Consider the following 17,666-nt stretch of genomic DNA (forward strand, 5'->3'; position numbering starts at 1 on the left):
CTAAAGAAAACTCTATCTAAGGAAACAAGGACCGATCTAATCTTCGTGTACAATGAGAAAGAATCAGAAAACGCCATGAAGTCGAAGGTAAAGCAATTTTGTACTCCATAGGAAAAGGTATGAGGAGTGAGTTGAACATCCTTCTCCAACACTCCAACGGCTGAGCACATGGGTTACAATTCTGTTTTGCTCATCCACAAATTCTCTAAAGCGAAATCGTGTCCTTTACGCCCACATCATTAATAATGTCGGCTTTTGGGGTCGGAAGTGGTTGTGGTACAGTCAAAGTGGCTGGCTTCGAGTTTTTGGTAAGACCATTTCGGATCTTGAGCACACTGTCCACGATGACCGCATCAATGCCCTCGTTAACTTGCTCCTGTGAAATGTTAGCGTCGGAGACGTACTAATAGTAGAATATTACGAACCTGAACTTTGAGAGGATCATTATTCAGACTCCCGTAGCTGACACAAACAAGGCCATTTTCCTTTACCACACGCACAAGCCGTGGACTGTTACATAGTGGCTCGGCAGCGCTGACAATACCAAGAAGATTCCAGCGACTGGCAAAGCGAATGGCTTCTTGCAAACTACTTGCCCGAATATCACCAACCTTGTGCGTTCCAGCATCAGTCAAGAAGAGTACTGGCATATTCGGCTGTTTGAAACTCAAAAGAAGGCAAATGTCCGGGTTGAAACTGCTAAAGATGATCTTTCGCTTTTTGCAGAGGTCGTATACTTTCGTCAATACAGTGTCCACGAAGCTGTTTAGCTCAACCGCATATGTGTCCATTTCTTGTTCTTCCGACTCGTGCAACATAGGATACTTCATCTCGACATTGAAGCCAACGTTCTCTGGCAGCTTAAGAAACATCTCCTCGAGCGTCGTAAATGGTGCTTGAATGAAGTTTCCGCGGGAATTGGCTTTGTAGCCCTTGGCTTTGAAGTCACGAGTGTGCTTCATTCGCTCAGGCATCTCGTCCTCAGGTATAGCATTCCCGAGGGATAGCGATCGTTGACGATCTGCGCCGCGAACAACCTTGAAAGCCGGGTTATCCTTTTCTTTCGGCGGGGAAGGCGGTCTAGAAGGGCGTGGCGTACCATCATTGACATGAAGGAACTGTTCAAGCGTCAAAGTGTGAACTGGAGCATCGATTCCCGTTTCGCTAACGAGAAAGTCGTGGTAGATAACGGGGACAAGATCTTTGGTAAGCTGAACGTCAAACTCCACATAGTTGGCGCCGAGATTGGCCGCAGCAATGAAAGATTGTAGCGTGTTTTCTCCTAATTGCAAAGACCTGTTTGAAGAGACGTTCTTGCCGAGACCTCGGTGTCCTATGACCATAGTCGACGTCATTTCCTTCCAGTACGTTTGTTTCGCAGTGACTCCCATATTTGGGTGGCTGAATGGTGTAATGATGAGAAAGTTGAAGTTGACGCTGCCAATCACTTCCAGGTCAGTGCTCATGATTGGGACGCTCACGTCTCCTTGCAAGTTCATTCGCTTCAAGCCAATTGCTTGTTTCATGTTGGCTAAGATGGCCACCCCACGACCAACCTTATGCTCCTGAATTCCGGCGTAAGTTGGGACGATGTCAAAGTAAAGCTTGACTGCCGAAACGTCCGCGGTGGAAAACATGATTGGCTCTGTTGAAATATTGTCTTGGACTGGAAGATCGATGATCGTTGGCTCACCCTGGGCTCCCTTTGCAGTAACAATGACAGAAAGCGCAGTGTCCAGTTGGGTAGAATGTGCCTGGGCCATTGGAATCTTATCAAGCTTCACGGCTGGGAGATCTTTCCTCATATCCATGGAACCTAGACTAACAAGGACGAGACTTTCATTTGTCAGATATCGATGACCAAAGGACTTGACAGGTTCCACTGCTTTGGGGATACTGTTACTGCTACTTTGTGAGTGCACAGCTTCGAGCGATGAAACTCTATGTGATGAAGATGAGCTAGTGCCCGACGAAGCATCAGACCCTGTCGAAAGTCTTTCTAACGAAGCCTGCAAGAGGATATCGGCGATTTTAAGGTGCCCTCTTAATGCAGCGTGTTCCCTGGCGGTCCAACCAGACGCATCTTGTCGCTTGATATCTGCACCAGCTGCAATGAGAAGCTCAACTATAGATTGATGACCGTCGACGCAAGCGATATGCAGAGGGGTCCATGAGAATGAATTCTCCGCAAGTTCGACATCAGCTCTTTGATCAGCAGTACCGCTCAATAGCGCCTTCGCACATTCATCGTGACCAAAACGAGCAGCAACATGCAAGGCAGTCTCGCCAGTTTCATCTTGCCAGTTGATATCCACCCCTGCATTAACAAGAAGCTGTACGATTTGGGCAAAATTTGATTTCGTGGCAAGCGCAAGAACTGCGCTGGACTTCGAAATATCCCGTCTCATTGCAGCCTTTTGGTCTCTGGAACCCTGCCAATTCTCCGCTCTGAGGAGGGCTGCAGTGGTCAGAGTATGGCCGCCAATGACGCTCAGATGTAGAGGCGCGAGTCCCTCTTTGTCTTGCCATTCAGGAGCATCGATGCCATGTTCTACACTGAACTGACCCCACGTCTGCATGTACTTCATGACGACTTCACAAACCACGACGAATCCGTACTCTGCAGCGTAGTGAAGAGGTAAGCGGTCGTACGAGTCTTTGCTGGACAATGCAGCTCTTTGGTGGGGTAGAAGTTTATCGAGAAGGTAAATCAAGAGGGTTACCGACTCGTCGTTGATGCTTAGAAGTGTAGATTCGGGGATTTCGCAACGTTCAGGACCCAACAGAGGTGATTCCGCAGGGGTCAGAAATCGCATGCGCTCAGAATCGAGCTCAAGGGATTTGGTAAGTTGAGGATTCGTTTTGGATCTACCAATGGAAATAACCAAGCGATGTAAACAATTACGATGATTGATGTCATCCGTCTCGTCTAGAGATTTGATATCTGTCAAAAGAAAGCCAATGCATTGACGTGATCGGCTCGAAATAGATCTTTGAAGAAGATTGACTAGCAACTTTTGCATTCCTGCATCGTGAGGCTCGAAACTGACTTCGGCAAGGGCCTCTTTGAGAATGGGAACATCGTCATTGCGAATAGCTTGGTCGACGATATCGAGAAGTCCGTTCGGCAAGTTGATGATAGACCTTGACGATGTGCGCTTGACAGTGTGAGCTGCCTGGACTGGGGTAGTACCATCCTTCCCTTTAGTATCTCCTAAGACCTCAAGCCAGTCATTTATCGTTTTCACGGCCTCCGCTAGAGCCGCGTTTGTAGCGAACGGTTTCGGATCCACCTTGGAAGCAATGTACTTATGCTGGGCGCAGACGTTCGGGACCTTTTTGTCTAGTTTCTTGGTAATCTTGACAAAACCCCGTCGATTGACCTCGCCGAACCATTGTAACTTCCGAAGTTGGCCACGAAGCTCCAGTAGAGCGCTCATTAACTCCTCAATTTCGGTTTGATCGAGTTCTTCCAGACTCTGTTTCGAGGAGCCATAGCGTTCCAGTAATAGCTTTAATCGCCGGGAGGCATCTCCAAACTTCTTATTGTAAAATGCGTCCACATCTTCGAGGTTTCGGTCAAGCGAGAAAAGAATTTCTGTCTCGTGGTCAGTAAAACTTTGAGCTGTGTGAAATTGGGTAGCCCTTACCAGCGAGATTGACGTCCTTGCCGAGCTTGTATACCGCAGAAGCAGTTTTAATGAGCTTTTTCAAGCCTTTGTAGTTGATATATGAGGAAGACCATTCTGGCACCTGATTTCGGGGTAGACTGGGGGAGTTGATGTCAGCCTTTGCGCCCGAATGGCCAGCATATGAACATACTTGCGTCCGAACTTCATTGTTCCTCAATTTCTTCCAATTGTGTACAGTTTTGCAAACCAATAGTTTTGTTTCCAAGCTTCAAATGAGGCAGAGCAACATTCAGTTACACAGTGATCGTTCCAGTTGACGGATTAAAATCCAGAAACAGGACAGATCCGCGGTAAAGGTCAATGGTTGTAAAATGAAATAGAATTTCGTTGGTCGAATATCATCTCACCAAGGGTAGCCATTCAGTTCTCTGGATTTTGGGTGTCCGGGTTTGTTGAGGGTCTCCAGTACGTCGAAATGTAAAGATTTGCACAGCAAAGTCTTTCGAGGAGGAGCTCTTAGGTGATGTAGGTGCAGGACGTAGTCGAGAGTCAAGAGGTGTTGATTCAAGGATTGTCCACGGTCCTAAATCGAGGACGCGGTTGGTCGGTTTGATTCTGCCACTTGCCGGAGTAATGAGATTTTGAGCGATATGATGAGGTGCTTGCAGCACACAAATTGGGATTTGTGGGGCTGTGGCAAATGGAAGCTGGACTGGACTGAGAGGTAACGGTCGCAGCTTCTTGCTTTTCCAAAATGAACGCAAGGAAATACGATTGTGTCTTATAACAAAGGTGTTTACGCAGCTTCACCGTCAAGCGTGTGCACTATTTTTGGACATATTTTGACTGGTCGTTATCCCTTGTCCACTCGTAGCACCAGCCACTCACCGCCTTTGCATGCGCGATCACTGGATCAGCAGGTACCGCGCTGCACCAACCGGTCGAAAGACCGGATCTCCCGGCGTCGGGATGCGACGGTCGACCTTTCATTACTCGAGTGCGAAGATCATCTGACTATGAAGGGCGCTCGAAGGAGGTTTACGTTGGCACAAAGAAAGGGGAAGCGCGAAGAATAGACCAGTTCACCGTCTTGCGTTGCAATGCAATGGTACCGCTGACAGTTGCAGTGTTTCCTGTGTACCTTGATATGAATACAGGCATGCCAACGTTCTTATTGAGCCGGGACCCCACGATGCATGTGATGATCCTGATTATGAGTGGAGATATGCATACTGGATTCTCAAAAGGGCGAAGAGCGTTCATGTTGCCACAGGACTGGCTAAGCTTCACGATCCGCTCCTCTGCATTTTGTCCGACCCCAGATTTCAGTCTCTGAAGCCCCAAGAAGAATTCAGAATCCTTCTCATAGCACACTGCAGATGCCACTGAGTTGTTCATCTCAGAACATTGCTGAGCACGGTGGCTCTCTACCCTGTTTTTTAACTCCAGATCTTTCCTGCCTCACCATTCTCGAAGTGGCCGTCAGTAAACTACAGCATAAGTGAAATGAACTACCGCACTCCGACATGCGGTTGCTGCAAGATAAGCTAGTTTATGCCAGCGGAAGACGATAGCGATGGATCCGTATGCCTGGGGTATCATTGGAAGTAAACAATAATGCAAAAGAGCTCTACCAACGCCCCCCTCTGCCTCTCCCTCTTGCCCTCCCTCTCCCCCCTCCTCGTCCTCTCCCACGTCCTCTTCCAAAACCACCATCCCGTCTTTCCTCCGCTGGAGGTGGGCCACTCCTCATCCTCTCCTGTTTCTCTTCGTCAGTGGCAAAGAACTTGTTTTCGATGCCTACCAGACCGCAGAATTGTTGCATTTGAGGGTTGTTGTATTCAACAGGCCCCTCGCTAACGATCTCTGGCATCCCATCTTGAAATATAGGAGCGGTAACAACAAAGTTCTCAGGGATCTCAAGCTTTCCTGCCTTGACAATGTTCTCTGTGACCCATTCTTGCTCCTTTTCTATCAAGGGCCGATAGTGAGACTCTCCTAAATCTCGCGGTACAGGAACAGTTTTGCTCCCAAGAACTATATCAGAAGCAAAGACCCGTGTGATAGCTAGCCATTCAGGATCGTACTCGAATTTTGGCTTGACTCTAGCACTCGGTTCAGCGGTCGTAGAGTCATCCTTGGGCGTACCGTGCGGCAAGATCTCCAGTAGTTGAAGAAACTTACGACTTGGTAAACATTTGTCCAGAGCAAGAAATCGTACCGTGTGGTTGGTCACCTCAGGAGGGCAGGGCTGTCCTGGAGTTGGACGCTGTGAGGGTGGAGCTCGCGAAAATGCCGCTGGAAGCTGAGCGCGAATGTCCATTGGAACAGATGAAGTTATTGCTGATACTTTACTCGTGGCCTCCTCGTCGTCCTCTATGTTGATCTCGTCTTGATTTTGAATTGCAGATCCACTATTAATAATTGTGGGAGGAGGTGTGGTATCATCATCCAAATCCAAATCAATCTCGTCTTCGTTGTGGGGCATAGCTAGGCTGCCTGGGGTCTCAACCTCATCCAACTTGGAGCTGGTGATATCTCTTGTTGCGCTTGAGGAAGTGACAGGTCCAGTCACCTGGTGTACATTACTCTCATAACTCTTGGTAGCAGAAAACTTGCAGTGCATATGAGCAGAAAACCAGTATGGCGGCCGCAATCTATCCATAACGTAGGCTGCTGCTTGGTTACCCAACGTTCCATCTTTTGACTCCTGCTCAAAATCGGGCTTCATCCGAAATAGCAACTTTTCATTTCCATGTCGTTCAACGGCTCGCGGCCAATCGTGACTAACACCAATATCAATTTGTGAGCGTAACAGTAGGAGCTTTCGTGTGTCGATTTCGCGAACATGGTATATTGACTTGATATCATCTGAATTGTATGGCAGGCGTTCATGGTGGTGCTTGTTAAAATCTCGACCTTTCCAGATGCCAGACATTCCCGCAACACGAACACCACCTATTCGCACGACATTCGCGGCCCCCATATAGTACATGTTTGGCGCAACCCAGCCGCCATAAAACAGTTCCCAAAGATGGCTACTAGCCTCGTGATTGCCGCCAACGAATATCGTGAGGTAAGGGGCTTTGCTGGAGCCGCTGTAGTATTTGTGGAAGTCGCCAATTGCTCGATATTTGACCGGGCAGGACATCACCGTTAAATCGTGTGCATTCCGTACTGCCTTTAATCGTCAGTAACGCCTGATGGGTATTCGATATTCTAATTACCTGGAAATCTCCACCAATGATGAGGAGATCTACTCCATCCCAGCCTCTTACTTGACATGCTTTCTCTGTTGATGCGTATATAGCATCTAGCGTGCCATGCCCCTAATTGTGGTTCAGTTCGTATGAACCGGAAGTAGAGGGTAGCAACACTCACACATCCTTCGACAGCAATTCGCAGACCCTGCCCGTCGATAAGCGTAGCGGAAGCCATTGTACAGGAAGGTAGAGAGAGTGCGTTTGTTAACAGCAGCCTATTGACTAACTAAAGCTCAGTGGATCAATGCCAACTTTTGTTGAGTTCGAGTGCTCAAAATGACGAAACACATCGAGAAGCAAGGGTTGTCTACTCGAATGCCTGGATTTAGAAGTATGGGGTTGAGCAACGACGTCCTGGCTTTGAATACAAAAAACGGGCTTTATGGAAAACCTTAGTAACAAGTCAAGTCATTTTTGAAAACACAATTTTTCTTTTTCCAATATCAGTGACAAATCGGAATATCATATCAATGAAATACTGCGACATCCAGATGTATGAATATCCAATGGTTTTGGTTTTGTTGACGCTCTAAAAATGTAGAAAGCTCGGACCATGAACATATGCCGTTTTCTGATGTCCCCGCACAGCTGCTTCAAAAATATTCTTCACCCATCACTTCGTTCGTCGCGTCACACCAGGCCTCATATTCAGTGCTGAGCTCCCAATGAACGTATTATGGCATCTTCCGAAGTTTCGGCGCGTTTAAACTTCTTGAATGAATCTGCCCGTGTTCTTGCGATAACGGCACCTGCAGTTTCCAGGCAGGTCATGTCAACGTACAATGCTCTCTTATCTTGCAGCAATCTTGAGCCGACGGAGTCGCACCGACGGGAAACTTGCGGTGCTTGCGGAACTATCATGATTTTAGGACTAGAGGCGACAATGGAGGCCCAAAAAGAATCGAGACGAAAGCTGAATGGCAGGCGCGATGCTCCCCAGAGCAAATGTATCACTTTTGCATGCAAATGCTGCAAGAAGAAAACTCGACATCCTATTCCAACATCTTTACCACGACACAAACCTAGGAAAACATCGGCTCACGACCCAGAATCTGCGAATATCCCTCCATCATCCGCCAATCCTAAATTATCATCCAACATAGTTGCCACAGAGAGCCCAAGTACAAGTAGCAAGAAGCGAGCGAAGAATCGGAAGCAGGGTGGCCTTCAAGCTCTGTTGGCGAAACAGAAAGCCTCTCAGGGCACGTCATCTGGTTTTGGCCTCGATTTGTTGGACTTCATGAAGAAGTGATGGCCGAAAGACATAGCTGGGTACATTCTGCGACTAGGAAGCCGACTCCAAAGGTCGATGGTGCGGACTCATGCTGTCTAAGATGTTGCAAATTGTTGACATGTTTGGAAACTAGCATCGCGACGTTCGAGATATCAACTACCTTCTGTGTCATACTATTGGCAAGAGACTGAGTATACCAGACCCAAGCCCTTAACATGCTGGGATAAGACATACATTGCACAAAGGACCGAACGACCTGATTTGCATACACCACTGCTTGCCCCTCGCGCTGGGGGCTCAAATGAGCAACCAAAGGTAGAACGGCCCAAAAATGCAAATACATATCACGACCTTATACAAAAGGGACGATGTCCTCTCGAAATTCGTCAACAATATACTATTCCAACACCTTATGGAATACATGAGCGCGTGAAGCGGATGACCCCATCCTTCAGCAGACACTGGCTCCGTCACCAAGAGCATATTCAACAACAAGATCCTCTGGCGGCCTCTGAAGCACGAGTTCTGAAATGTGACGAGGTTCAACCGACGCCGCAACTAATTCGACAAGAATGTAACAGCAACGAGGAAACATCATTGAGGAATTCCAGTATCGAAATCTATGAACATGGGTCGTCTTCGGAGCGAATGTCTTGTATTTCAAGAAACAGAAAAGTCATGTTAGTCCATATGGAACAACGCAAGGAAAGAACTAACACATAGCAGAATTCTCCTTTCCGTTTTGCTGGTCGTAATGATTACTGGGGGCATGATAGCTGCGTACGAATTCGTTCTGAAGACAGAAAGGAGCCCCGGACGGCTAGTATCAAATCTTCTGAAATCATTGCAGTCCTGAGAGGCTCGATGTAATACACCGCAATCAAAAATCCGTAGGAATGATTGAGTTTGCCCATCTAGGTTTGTCAGGAGTGAGGACTTGAGAACTCGATGTATGCTAAAAAGCGACTTGCGGCGATTAGAAAACCCTCATCTTAGTTAGCTTGTTTGAAATTGTCATTCGATTGAAGACGTATTAGAGAAGCCAGAAACCTTTTACCGATAGAGTGGCGAACATAATATTTAAGAAATCTGTTACAATTTGACAGCCTTGTGACCAGCCTGATGAGGGGTTCCACAAGGTTCTAACAAGTGCTTATCGCTTATCGATGATATTTTTTTCCTTGAAAGACCCCGCCATCGACAACTTTTTAATTTTCAACTATACCAACTTATACATCTGCAATGTCAAATACCCACGAAGAAGATACCAAGCCTGACGGCAAGGCTTTTGACGATTTCTTTGATAGTATAGGTAATAAGGCCGAAAATGTTGCCGCTTCCAAAGCAGACGCGAATGAAGTCGCCCCTACCACAACACAAGTGCCAGAGGAAGAGCAGAAAGTAGTGGACGAGATTGAGAGTTTATGTATGAATTGTAGAGAAAATGTGAGTCTTTCCACGGATCAACCCACACCTGATCTAATTTTTTGGAATAGGGCATAACCAGAATGCTTCTTACTCGGATCCCTTTCTTTCGCGAAATAATCATAATGTCTTTCTACTGCCCGCACTGTAGCTTCAAGAATTCTCAGATCCAATCTGCAGGAGAAATCCAGCAAAGAGGCGCGCGATACGAACTTCGTCTTACCACGCCTGCCGATTTCGCGCGACAAGTCGTTAAAGGAGACAACTGTGTAGTCAAATTTATCGAGCTCGACATTGAGGTCCCGGCTGGCCGAGGGCAATTGACTAATGTCGAAGGACTACTTTCGATGATACTTGAGGATCTAGAATTACACCAACCTGCGAGAAAGGAGCAGATGCCAGAAGTGTGGGCTAAAATTGAAGAGATCCTTGCTAAAGGCCGAGATATGATTGATGGGAAGAGCTTTCCATTCAGGGTCACCCTCGATGATCCCGCGGGGAACTCATGGATCGAGCCAGATCAAAAGGATGGCGTCGGAAAATGGAAAAAGGTTGAATATTCGCGCACTCCTCAGCAGAATGAGGATCTAGGCATCGGTGGGACGGGCAATGATGATTTGGAGCATGACGAAGAAATTGTCACAACCGTAGAGGGAATGCCTACCGCGGCTACGTTCGAAGACGACGATGTGGTGCCCAACGAAGTATATTCTTTCCCGGCCGCATGTCCTGGATGCACCCGACCTTGTGTTACGCACATGAAAATGGTCGACATTCCCTATTTTAAGCAGGTCATTATTATGAGCACGGTCTGCGAATTATGTGGATATCGATCCAACGAAGTCAAGACTGGTGGTGCGATTCCGGAAAAGGGAAAGAAGATCACTCTCAAGGTCGAGAATTCAACAGATTTAGCACGAGACATCTTAAAATCAGAGTCCTGTGCTCTTGAATGTCCGGAGTTGAGTCTGCAAGTCAATCCGGGAACACTTGGTGGGCGTTTCACCACAGTGGAGGGCCTCTTGACCAATATTAGAGACGATTTACATAAACAGATTTTCGATGTTGGTGACGATTCTGGAGACGGAGGCGACTCACTCGCTTCGGAAACCAAGACGAACTGGAAAAAGTTCTTTGATGGCATAGACGCCGCCATCAAGGGGGATGCCAAATTTACCGTCATTCTTACCGATCCGCTTGCTGGCAGTTATGTGCAGAATTTAATGCTTCCTGAAAAGGATCCCCAGCTGGAGGAAATCGAGTACGACAGGACTCAGGAGGAAGAAGATGATCTGGGGATCACGGATATGAAGACGGAGGGTTATGAAGAGGTGGTAGCGGAATTGAAAAAAGATTTAAGGGAAGTGGAAACGAACGGCGATTCGAAACCTTTAGTGGAAGATGCTGAGGGAAATGGTGTGCCTATAGAGCAGGCAAAGAGCGATATAGATAATAAGTGAGAGAAATGGAAATGATGTCCATTCTTCAGCAACTTTGCGAGCCACTATGCGAGCTTGATTGACGTTTATGATACGAGTAAATTGCGATCTCTTTTTGTGAGCTTGAGTAGGTGGTGACTCTGTTCTACACATTTTTCTGCGCATTTTGCAGAAAAATCGAGATCTCAAACATCAACCCTAAAGTTTCAAGATTCTGTAAGTTTCAAAGACAATGTTAAGTCTTCTCAACCAACGCCTAGCGGACATCGATTCGATAAACCGCCTAGACACGTTGTACACCTACATGGTTTACAGTGCCTTTAACTAGACCTAGCTCCAAAGGAGGTTTATTATCGACCGTGGTCCGAAATCTCCCTCATCGATAGCGTAACACAATCACTCAAACAGTCATTCGCAGAATACGACTCGACATCTCAATTTTTCCTTCCCAAACTCTCATCATCTCCGATCATGGACCTCGAAATTTCATCATCCCACTAACTCCCATACTAACCCACATTCCCAAGCCCGGAAAAAACCCAAACAATCAATCAACGGTCCTCCCCGCCTCCCATGTAGGCGCTCTCCGTGTCGGCCCGACCGACTGCGTTCAAGGTCTAGAATGTTAAGGTTAGGCGCTTGGCCGAGATGCTAGTTAAGCGTCGGAGAAATATGGGTTAGTGGGATTTTTGGCGTTGGGGTTAGGGTTGGTGTGTGGATTTGGTGCGAGACGGATGAGCTAGATGGATTGGGTAGTGGTAGACGAGGGGGTTGGGGTGTTCTGGAAGGGGGATTTGAGTTGTATGGATTTAAGCTGGTGGTGGACGGTATGATTTGGTAGTAGAGACATGATTTCTTTTCTGGGGAAGTTGGGGCCTTGATGAAGCATCATGTGTTCATTCTGTTGTTCTCTAGCACAAGACGTCTTCGAGATTCGTTCGAGCCCTGTTAATATCTGAAGTACTCATCTTACCTAGGCTAACTAAAAAATATTGAACAGCTATTTAGGATGTTCTACTTACCACTTGTTTAGTCTACTGCAAATAGTCGACTTTTCTTTAGCTTGTTAATGACAGTCTCAATTCAGCTAGTTGACAATACGCTCTATAGTCTACATCAAGCAAGGATAATAGAGCATAATATTTAGCGTATTCAAAATGCACAACGTCATGGTCTCTCCAAGGCAGAGACGTTGGATGTAGACTTCGAATCTCGTATATCAGGAGGGAGGCGAATCTACTTGTAAAGTGATATCTCAGGAAAGGGGAAACAAACTAGAAAGTTTCTTGATCATATCCTGCTCTCGAGTCTATTTCTGTTCGGTTTTGAATAAACCAACACCGACAAATTCAATAGATTAGAGCCTTTTTTCGAGGCCTCAAGTCTTTGAGGCTCCTTAGTCTTTCTAAACAAACCAAAGTAGTCATTACGGAACAGCAAGCTAGGCTCTACTACTTTATTAAGCTGAGATAGTAATTGAGCATATTCAGGAAGCTCGAAATCCTCAAACGGCCAAATGTCTCCAGTCTCGATGATGGAGTTGGACATATCTCTAATGAGAAGTGCCTGTAAATTTGAACGAGTGAGTAAGACTCGGTCAAATTCTCCTTGACTTATAGCCCATTTTGGCTGTCCAGGCCTCGTAGGGGCGTCCAAAAAGGTCTTAGCATCACGCAAAGTCGACTTTGACAATGCCTTGCCGTTTGTGAGATTCTCTTTGCGCAGATATTGTGAAGGCACCACATACCTATCTGGGTTGGCGAGACAGGAGTAACAGAAAAAGTCTACAGTTAGACGGACCTTCTCGGGCTCTGCATATTGTACACCTTGCTTTGCATTGCAGCCTTCATGATACCAAATCTCATGACCACACTCGCGGATAATGCCGTGATGTCGACACATTTTCACGTTACTTTATGGTTGGAATTCATTAAGTTCAAGTAGAGAGTTGGGTACCTAGGTAAGTAAATTGATGTTGCTTCAAGAAAGTTCTTGATAGAGATTGACGAGTAATTTTGAGGCTGCCAGCTCAAAATGTTGCAGAGACATCTTGTTCGGAATGACAAAGCATACAGCCCTCGGTCAAAGAAATACGCCTTGGTTTCTTGTCATTGTGTCGAAGAATCGTAACGCGATATTTTGTTCCCGGCCATAGGTATTGATAATTAAGGTGATACATTGATAAAATCTCAAAGACGTTACTGGATGCGGTGTGGTACTAAAGCCAACAAAAATAGGAGGAAGAAACACCACACCACAGCACTCGCTTGCAAAAGCCTCTCTTTAGTATTCTGAAGTACTCTTTCAATATCTCCGTACGGAAGTCACCGCTCTACTGGAAAGGATCAAATCACAGGCTCAGTCTGCTCAAATCTCCGGTAATTTTGTAACATGTACGATCTTGTGAGTTAACAAACCTCCCGAAGCACACTGAGATGTGTATTTGCCTTAGCTTGAAATCTCCCGTACATTGGTGTGGATCTCGGTACGATTCACAGTATCAAGTCTCCAAAGCGAGGTAACACTCATGAGTTGGCAAAGCCATATCGTTATAACCCTATATTTGTGGGCCGCTAAAGATTCCGATATCCGCAGTCTAGGCAATAACTCTAGGCAATACCACTGAGCTGTTCTCCAGTCGTTTGCGTGGTTGAAGGCACGAGCTTGTCAAGTCTCTCCATCTCTAGCGCCTCTCGACTCTGCCGATTGCCTTGTCGAACCTGAAGAACATGCCGGTGGCTTGCTCTGCTGGTGAACCGTTCCATTATTCGGAATAAAACTACCTTAAAAAGCATAACAGTTATTCGGAGGTTCATCCTTCCACAAACTTGTAATGCACTGCTTCTTCGGTTCTACCAGACAATTCTACACCCCGAGCCTATGAGGTTTGAAGGAGATCCGTTTAATTGATTTCATGCTCAAGCGAGGGGTAACGAAAAAAAGCAAACATAGCTTTGAACTGATGGGTGTCATCTGAACACCCTCAGCCCTCAGCTGTAAGATCTTCTCAACAGCTGTCTGAAAATTGTCAGACGGAGGGTAAGTCGGAAATTCAGAGCTGCCTCCGGAAACACCATGCGGCACGGCTCTCTTTGTACATCTTCGGACGAAGTACCGTAGAGCACGAAGCGACGTGCCACTATAAATATATCCTAAGTGAATGGAAATCTGAAGTGATACTGTCTACAAGCTGCGGGTGATTTTACAGTGGACACTTTGATCTGGATGGCTCAAATGCTTGAAATTCTGTCGAGGAAATGAACTGTCTTGATAAATAAGATGCCAGCGCTTGGTGCATATTCTTGCTGTGCCATAAATGACGATCAGCACAGAAAGTGACTACAAAAGAGTTCGACAGACTACAAGAAGGGAATATTTCAGTCGCACTTACGGAGTAGTCTGATGCTCGAGCTGATGATCCAAGAAAGCAATATCGCTGACTACGCTTATTATCAATAAACCTATTTTTAGGAAGCGAGGTAATGGTATAATGCACGGTCAGAAGTGGTTCATTCCGAGCCAGTTGATGGCTGAATCTTATCTGAATCAAGGTGTGCATGCATAAAAGCCATCGACTGGGGAGGCCCTGGAGGCACATGTATGGGCGTCGATGGAGAACGCCGCTCTGGCTATTCCCACAACACCATCTCCTAAAGAGTTTGACTCCTGACCTATAAACTTGCGGATAAACGTGAACATTTCCCGTGCATTCGTTTTGGTGGCTTGTTACTGGACAATGCGGCTCTGCGTGGTTTCTCTGGGGGACGGCTAACTAGCGCCCCCAGATCATTTTTGTCTGTGGGCGTATGCGAGGCTTCGGCTTATCAAGGATTGTTACGGTCCCTGTCATGAAGGCTGATATTCCCAGCACAGTCCATAAATGTGTTCTGAAATTATGGAGCAATTATTCGAAGTGAGTAGACGTTTCTCGGTTGACTGACCATCAAAGTATCAAGTCAACGGTGCATCTCAAGCCATCGCGCCAAAAAGGCGAGTTTCCGCACGACGTTGAGTTTCCGGGACGACAGAATGGCACACGAAGAGTACCCAGAGAGCTGGTAAGAAGGCTGAAAGCCGTGAGTTGGTGGCCGGTACTGTAACATATGCAAGAACCCTAGGGGTCGTTTCCCTCTAGGTACGGAGGTATGGTTGATACTGCTGTTTCTTGTGCTCGAGTATAGAACATGAGCATCCGGCGTCCGCCATCCACTCGGCCCCTGTGTCCTGGAGCTGGGTCGTACCGTGTACCCCTCTCACATGGGTTTGTTCCGGAGACGACGAGGTTGGAAATGTGTCTCCCTGATCTCTAAAGGAAACCCGCCGCATCTAGAGTATCGCACGCAACACATTCTATTGACCCTTCGTCTGAACTTTGCACATCGTTGCCCGCGCCATAATACTGTATCCAGATCGCAAAAATCAACCGCGGGGAACATGGGAGCTTGAGCCTTAGGCGAGCTTGATTGACTCCCACAGATTTTCAGGACATGGACACCCGCATATCTGTAAGTCTAAGGAGTTGTCCCCGAAAGCTGGTAGCTTCGGAACCATGAACCGCCGGATTACGAGCTGTGTATTACTTCTGTGGCAAACTTCCGTGTGCATTTTCATTTGTCGGTCCATGGATGTCGATTTGATTGTGATAACCAGCAGAATCGCACAGACTCGCAGTCGTAGGGACTGCTTATTCCATTCCAGGTACAACAGCAAAGATCTCCCAGGCTCAAGGAACTCTTCGGGACGGGCTTGCATGTGGTCATTTGTCCATGCTCCTGTCGTGCCTATCCATGATCCGTGCTTACAGGGGACATTTCTGAAGATGTCGCTGCCAGCGGCCAGAGGTCTAGACCGTGCTCAACTGGAACTTGGCCATCCACAGATCCAAGATGAGCCAAAATAAACGACATTCCCGTTATGGTCGCAAATTTGCCCACACCGTAATATTTTCTTTCGCATTAGCAAATTGTTCCACATGCAGACCTCATTTTGCTGTCTTGAGCACTCCTTTCCGCTAGCTGGATACAGTCCACGTTTTAACAAAAATACGGATGTTAAAACTGGTGTCCCACGAGGTTATTTTCAACACGAGGAGTCGTGCGAGAGATCCAGGCTAATAGTGAGAGTGTGCAGGCCTACAGCTTCTTGCCTAAATAACTTTCCCACAAGCCGCACCCTCGGTTTTGGTAACCCAGAGGTGCAACTTCTCAATCAAGGTAGTTACAGCGCAACGTGGGCTTCCGACCTCAACAAGATTCCGCTTCTTCGAATGAACCAACGACGAAGCATGGAAAAGAGGCTTTCGTGCTTTTAATGTCGTTACACTGAATATAGGCGAAGCAGTGAAATAGATGACAAGCATGCTTTCTTTTCTTTTCTTGATCTCATATATGATGTGTCTGGGCAGAGACCGCTGCTTTCCGATTTCGATTTCGGTTCTGGCACCTCGGCGACCATTTGGGACAGAGCCAATGACTTTCAACCCATGAACAATCCCACAGTCCATACAGCGGTTGTGTTTGCGGTGGTGGTTGTCGAGTGTCATAAAAAGGCCCTGCAAGAGGCCCCGGCAATCCAGCAATCCAGATTTCCCAAGGTGTCCCGTCTCTGGCGTCAACTAAGAGATTTGTAGTTAGGGCAAGGAGTTTAAATGTGCCATTCACGATGCCGTTTAACCCATTTTGTCAATATTGGCTGCTCTTCCCCGCGCAAAAAGATGCTTCTCCACCACTTTTTTTTGTGAAATGTGTGAGCCGTGCAGTCGGGGACAAGTGGCAGTAGTAGCGTGCGAGCTTGGAGATGCTTCGCTGCAGAGAAGTAGTTCTTGTCTTCCAATAAACATTACAGAAACGTATGAGATAATCCGGCGAGACCAGTTGACGTCTACCAAAATTCCCAAGCTGCAAGCATACCTGATAGCGATAGCGTGCTTGCTTCGAGGGAAGCTTTTCATCAACGCGACAGGCCAATCATAGTCAATGATCACGCGCTTCCCGTGTTGAATGGAACCCATTTATTGGGAAACTGGGTGAAAACGCAGAGGAGCATCGTCTCTACAACCTGGTTCCTTGTTTGTACGACGGTAGAATGTTCGGAGTGCTGTGCATGGTCGGGTGTGCTCACTGTTCTTGTGGTGTTGACGGCTGTTGCATATGTTCGTACGATCGTCCCACGACAGTGTTGAGCGGTGTTCCATTATCCATCCATAGTGCATGTGGTCTCCCATTTCCCGTCGATTTCATCAGCCATCAGCCATGAGCCAGCCCATCCCGCACGACATCTGGCAAGTCCTTGCGACAGCTTTTCCTGGGCATCTGGCTGCATTTTAGCTCGTGGGCGTGCAGCCAAGAAAAGCCTCTGGAACCCCATGGGCTGCATGCATCGATATGGCGTCGGACAGCTTACCACACTGGTCACTGCGTCCTGCGACATCACTGCAGGTGAGGTGCGACGCAGCGTACCAATCCCAGAGGTACAAAACTCGGGGACGGGAGCGACGCCCGGTGTTGGACGAATGACCGCCTGGGCTGCCACGGCGCTGGAGAAAATAAGGAAGGGAAGCAGATGGTCAACCGACGACGGGACGAGTCGACCGGGCAAATGCCAGGCTGGTTGAGATGTTTGACTCGAGAGGACCCATCGCGTCGGCTACCGTACCAAGTTTTCGTTCTTGATC

The 17,666-nt window shown here is 47.2% G+C and overlaps 6 protein-coding genes across 6 annotated transcripts; 3 read left to right on the forward strand and 3 right to left on the reverse strand.

Moving 5' to 3' along the window:
* Positions 1 to 205: 205 nt before the first annotated feature.
* Positions 206 to 3,839, reverse strand: GLAREA_01613 (Ankyrin repeat-containing protein; the record flags this gene model as incomplete). Its single annotated transcript, XM_008088829.1, has 4 exons — positions 206 to 376; positions 426 to 3,598; positions 3,651 to 3,769; positions 3,823 to 3,839. The coding sequence occupies 4 exons, from the start codon at positions 3,837 to 3,839 to the stop codon at positions 206 to 208; spliced, it is 3,480 nt and encodes a 1,159-aa protein (XP_008087020.1).
* A 1,423-nt stretch (positions 3,840 to 5,262) lies between these two features.
* Positions 5,263 to 7,070, reverse strand: GLAREA_01614 (Metallo-dependent phosphatase; the record flags this gene model as incomplete). The annotated part of the gene is made up of 3 exons (XM_008088830.1): positions 5,263 to 6,813; positions 6,860 to 6,961; positions 7,014 to 7,070. The coding sequence occupies 3 exons, from the start codon at positions 7,068 to 7,070 to the stop codon at positions 5,263 to 5,265; spliced, it is 1,710 nt and encodes a 569-aa protein (XP_008087021.1).
* Positions 7,071 to 7,571: 501 nt separating this feature from the next.
* On the forward strand, positions 7,572 to 8,147 carry GLAREA_01615 (uncharacterized protein; the record flags this gene model as incomplete). The annotated part of the gene is made up of 1 exon (XM_008088831.1): positions 7,572 to 8,147. One exon carries the CDS (start codon positions 7,572 to 7,574, stop codon positions 8,145 to 8,147), a length of 576 nt encoding a protein of 191 aa, XP_008087022.1.
* Positions 8,148 to 9,371: 1,224 nt separating this feature from the next.
* On the forward strand, positions 9,372 to 11,014 carry GLAREA_01616 (uncharacterized protein; the record flags this gene model as incomplete). The annotated part of the gene is made up of 2 exons (XM_008088832.1): positions 9,372 to 9,575; positions 9,626 to 11,014. The coding sequence occupies 2 exons, from the start codon at positions 9,372 to 9,374 to the stop codon at positions 11,012 to 11,014; spliced, it is 1,593 nt and encodes a 530-aa protein (XP_008087023.1).
* Positions 11,015 to 12,283: 1,269 nt separating this feature from the next.
* GLAREA_01617 (uncharacterized protein) lies at positions 12,284 to 12,895 on the reverse strand (the record flags this gene model as incomplete). Its single annotated transcript, XM_008088833.1, has 1 exon — positions 12,284 to 12,895. The coding sequence occupies one exon, from the start codon at positions 12,893 to 12,895 to the stop codon at positions 12,284 to 12,286; it is 612 nt and encodes a 203-aa protein (XP_008087024.1).
* A 4,462-nt stretch (positions 12,896 to 17,357) lies between these two features.
* Positions 17,358 to 17,606, forward strand: GLAREA_01618 (uncharacterized protein; the record flags this gene model as incomplete). Its single annotated transcript, XM_008088834.1, has 1 exon — positions 17,358 to 17,606. The coding sequence occupies one exon, from the start codon at positions 17,358 to 17,360 to the stop codon at positions 17,604 to 17,606; it is 249 nt and encodes an 82-aa protein (XP_008087025.1).
* Positions 17,607 to 17,666: the final 60 nt, after the last annotated feature.

This window comes from Glarea lozoyensis, assembly GCF_000409485.1.
Source record: "Glarea lozoyensis ATCC 20868 chromosome Unknown GLAREA7, whole genome shotgun sequence".
NCBI classification, from domain to species: Eukaryota; Fungi; Ascomycota; class Leotiomycetes; order Helotiales; family Helotiaceae; genus Glarea; species Glarea lozoyensis.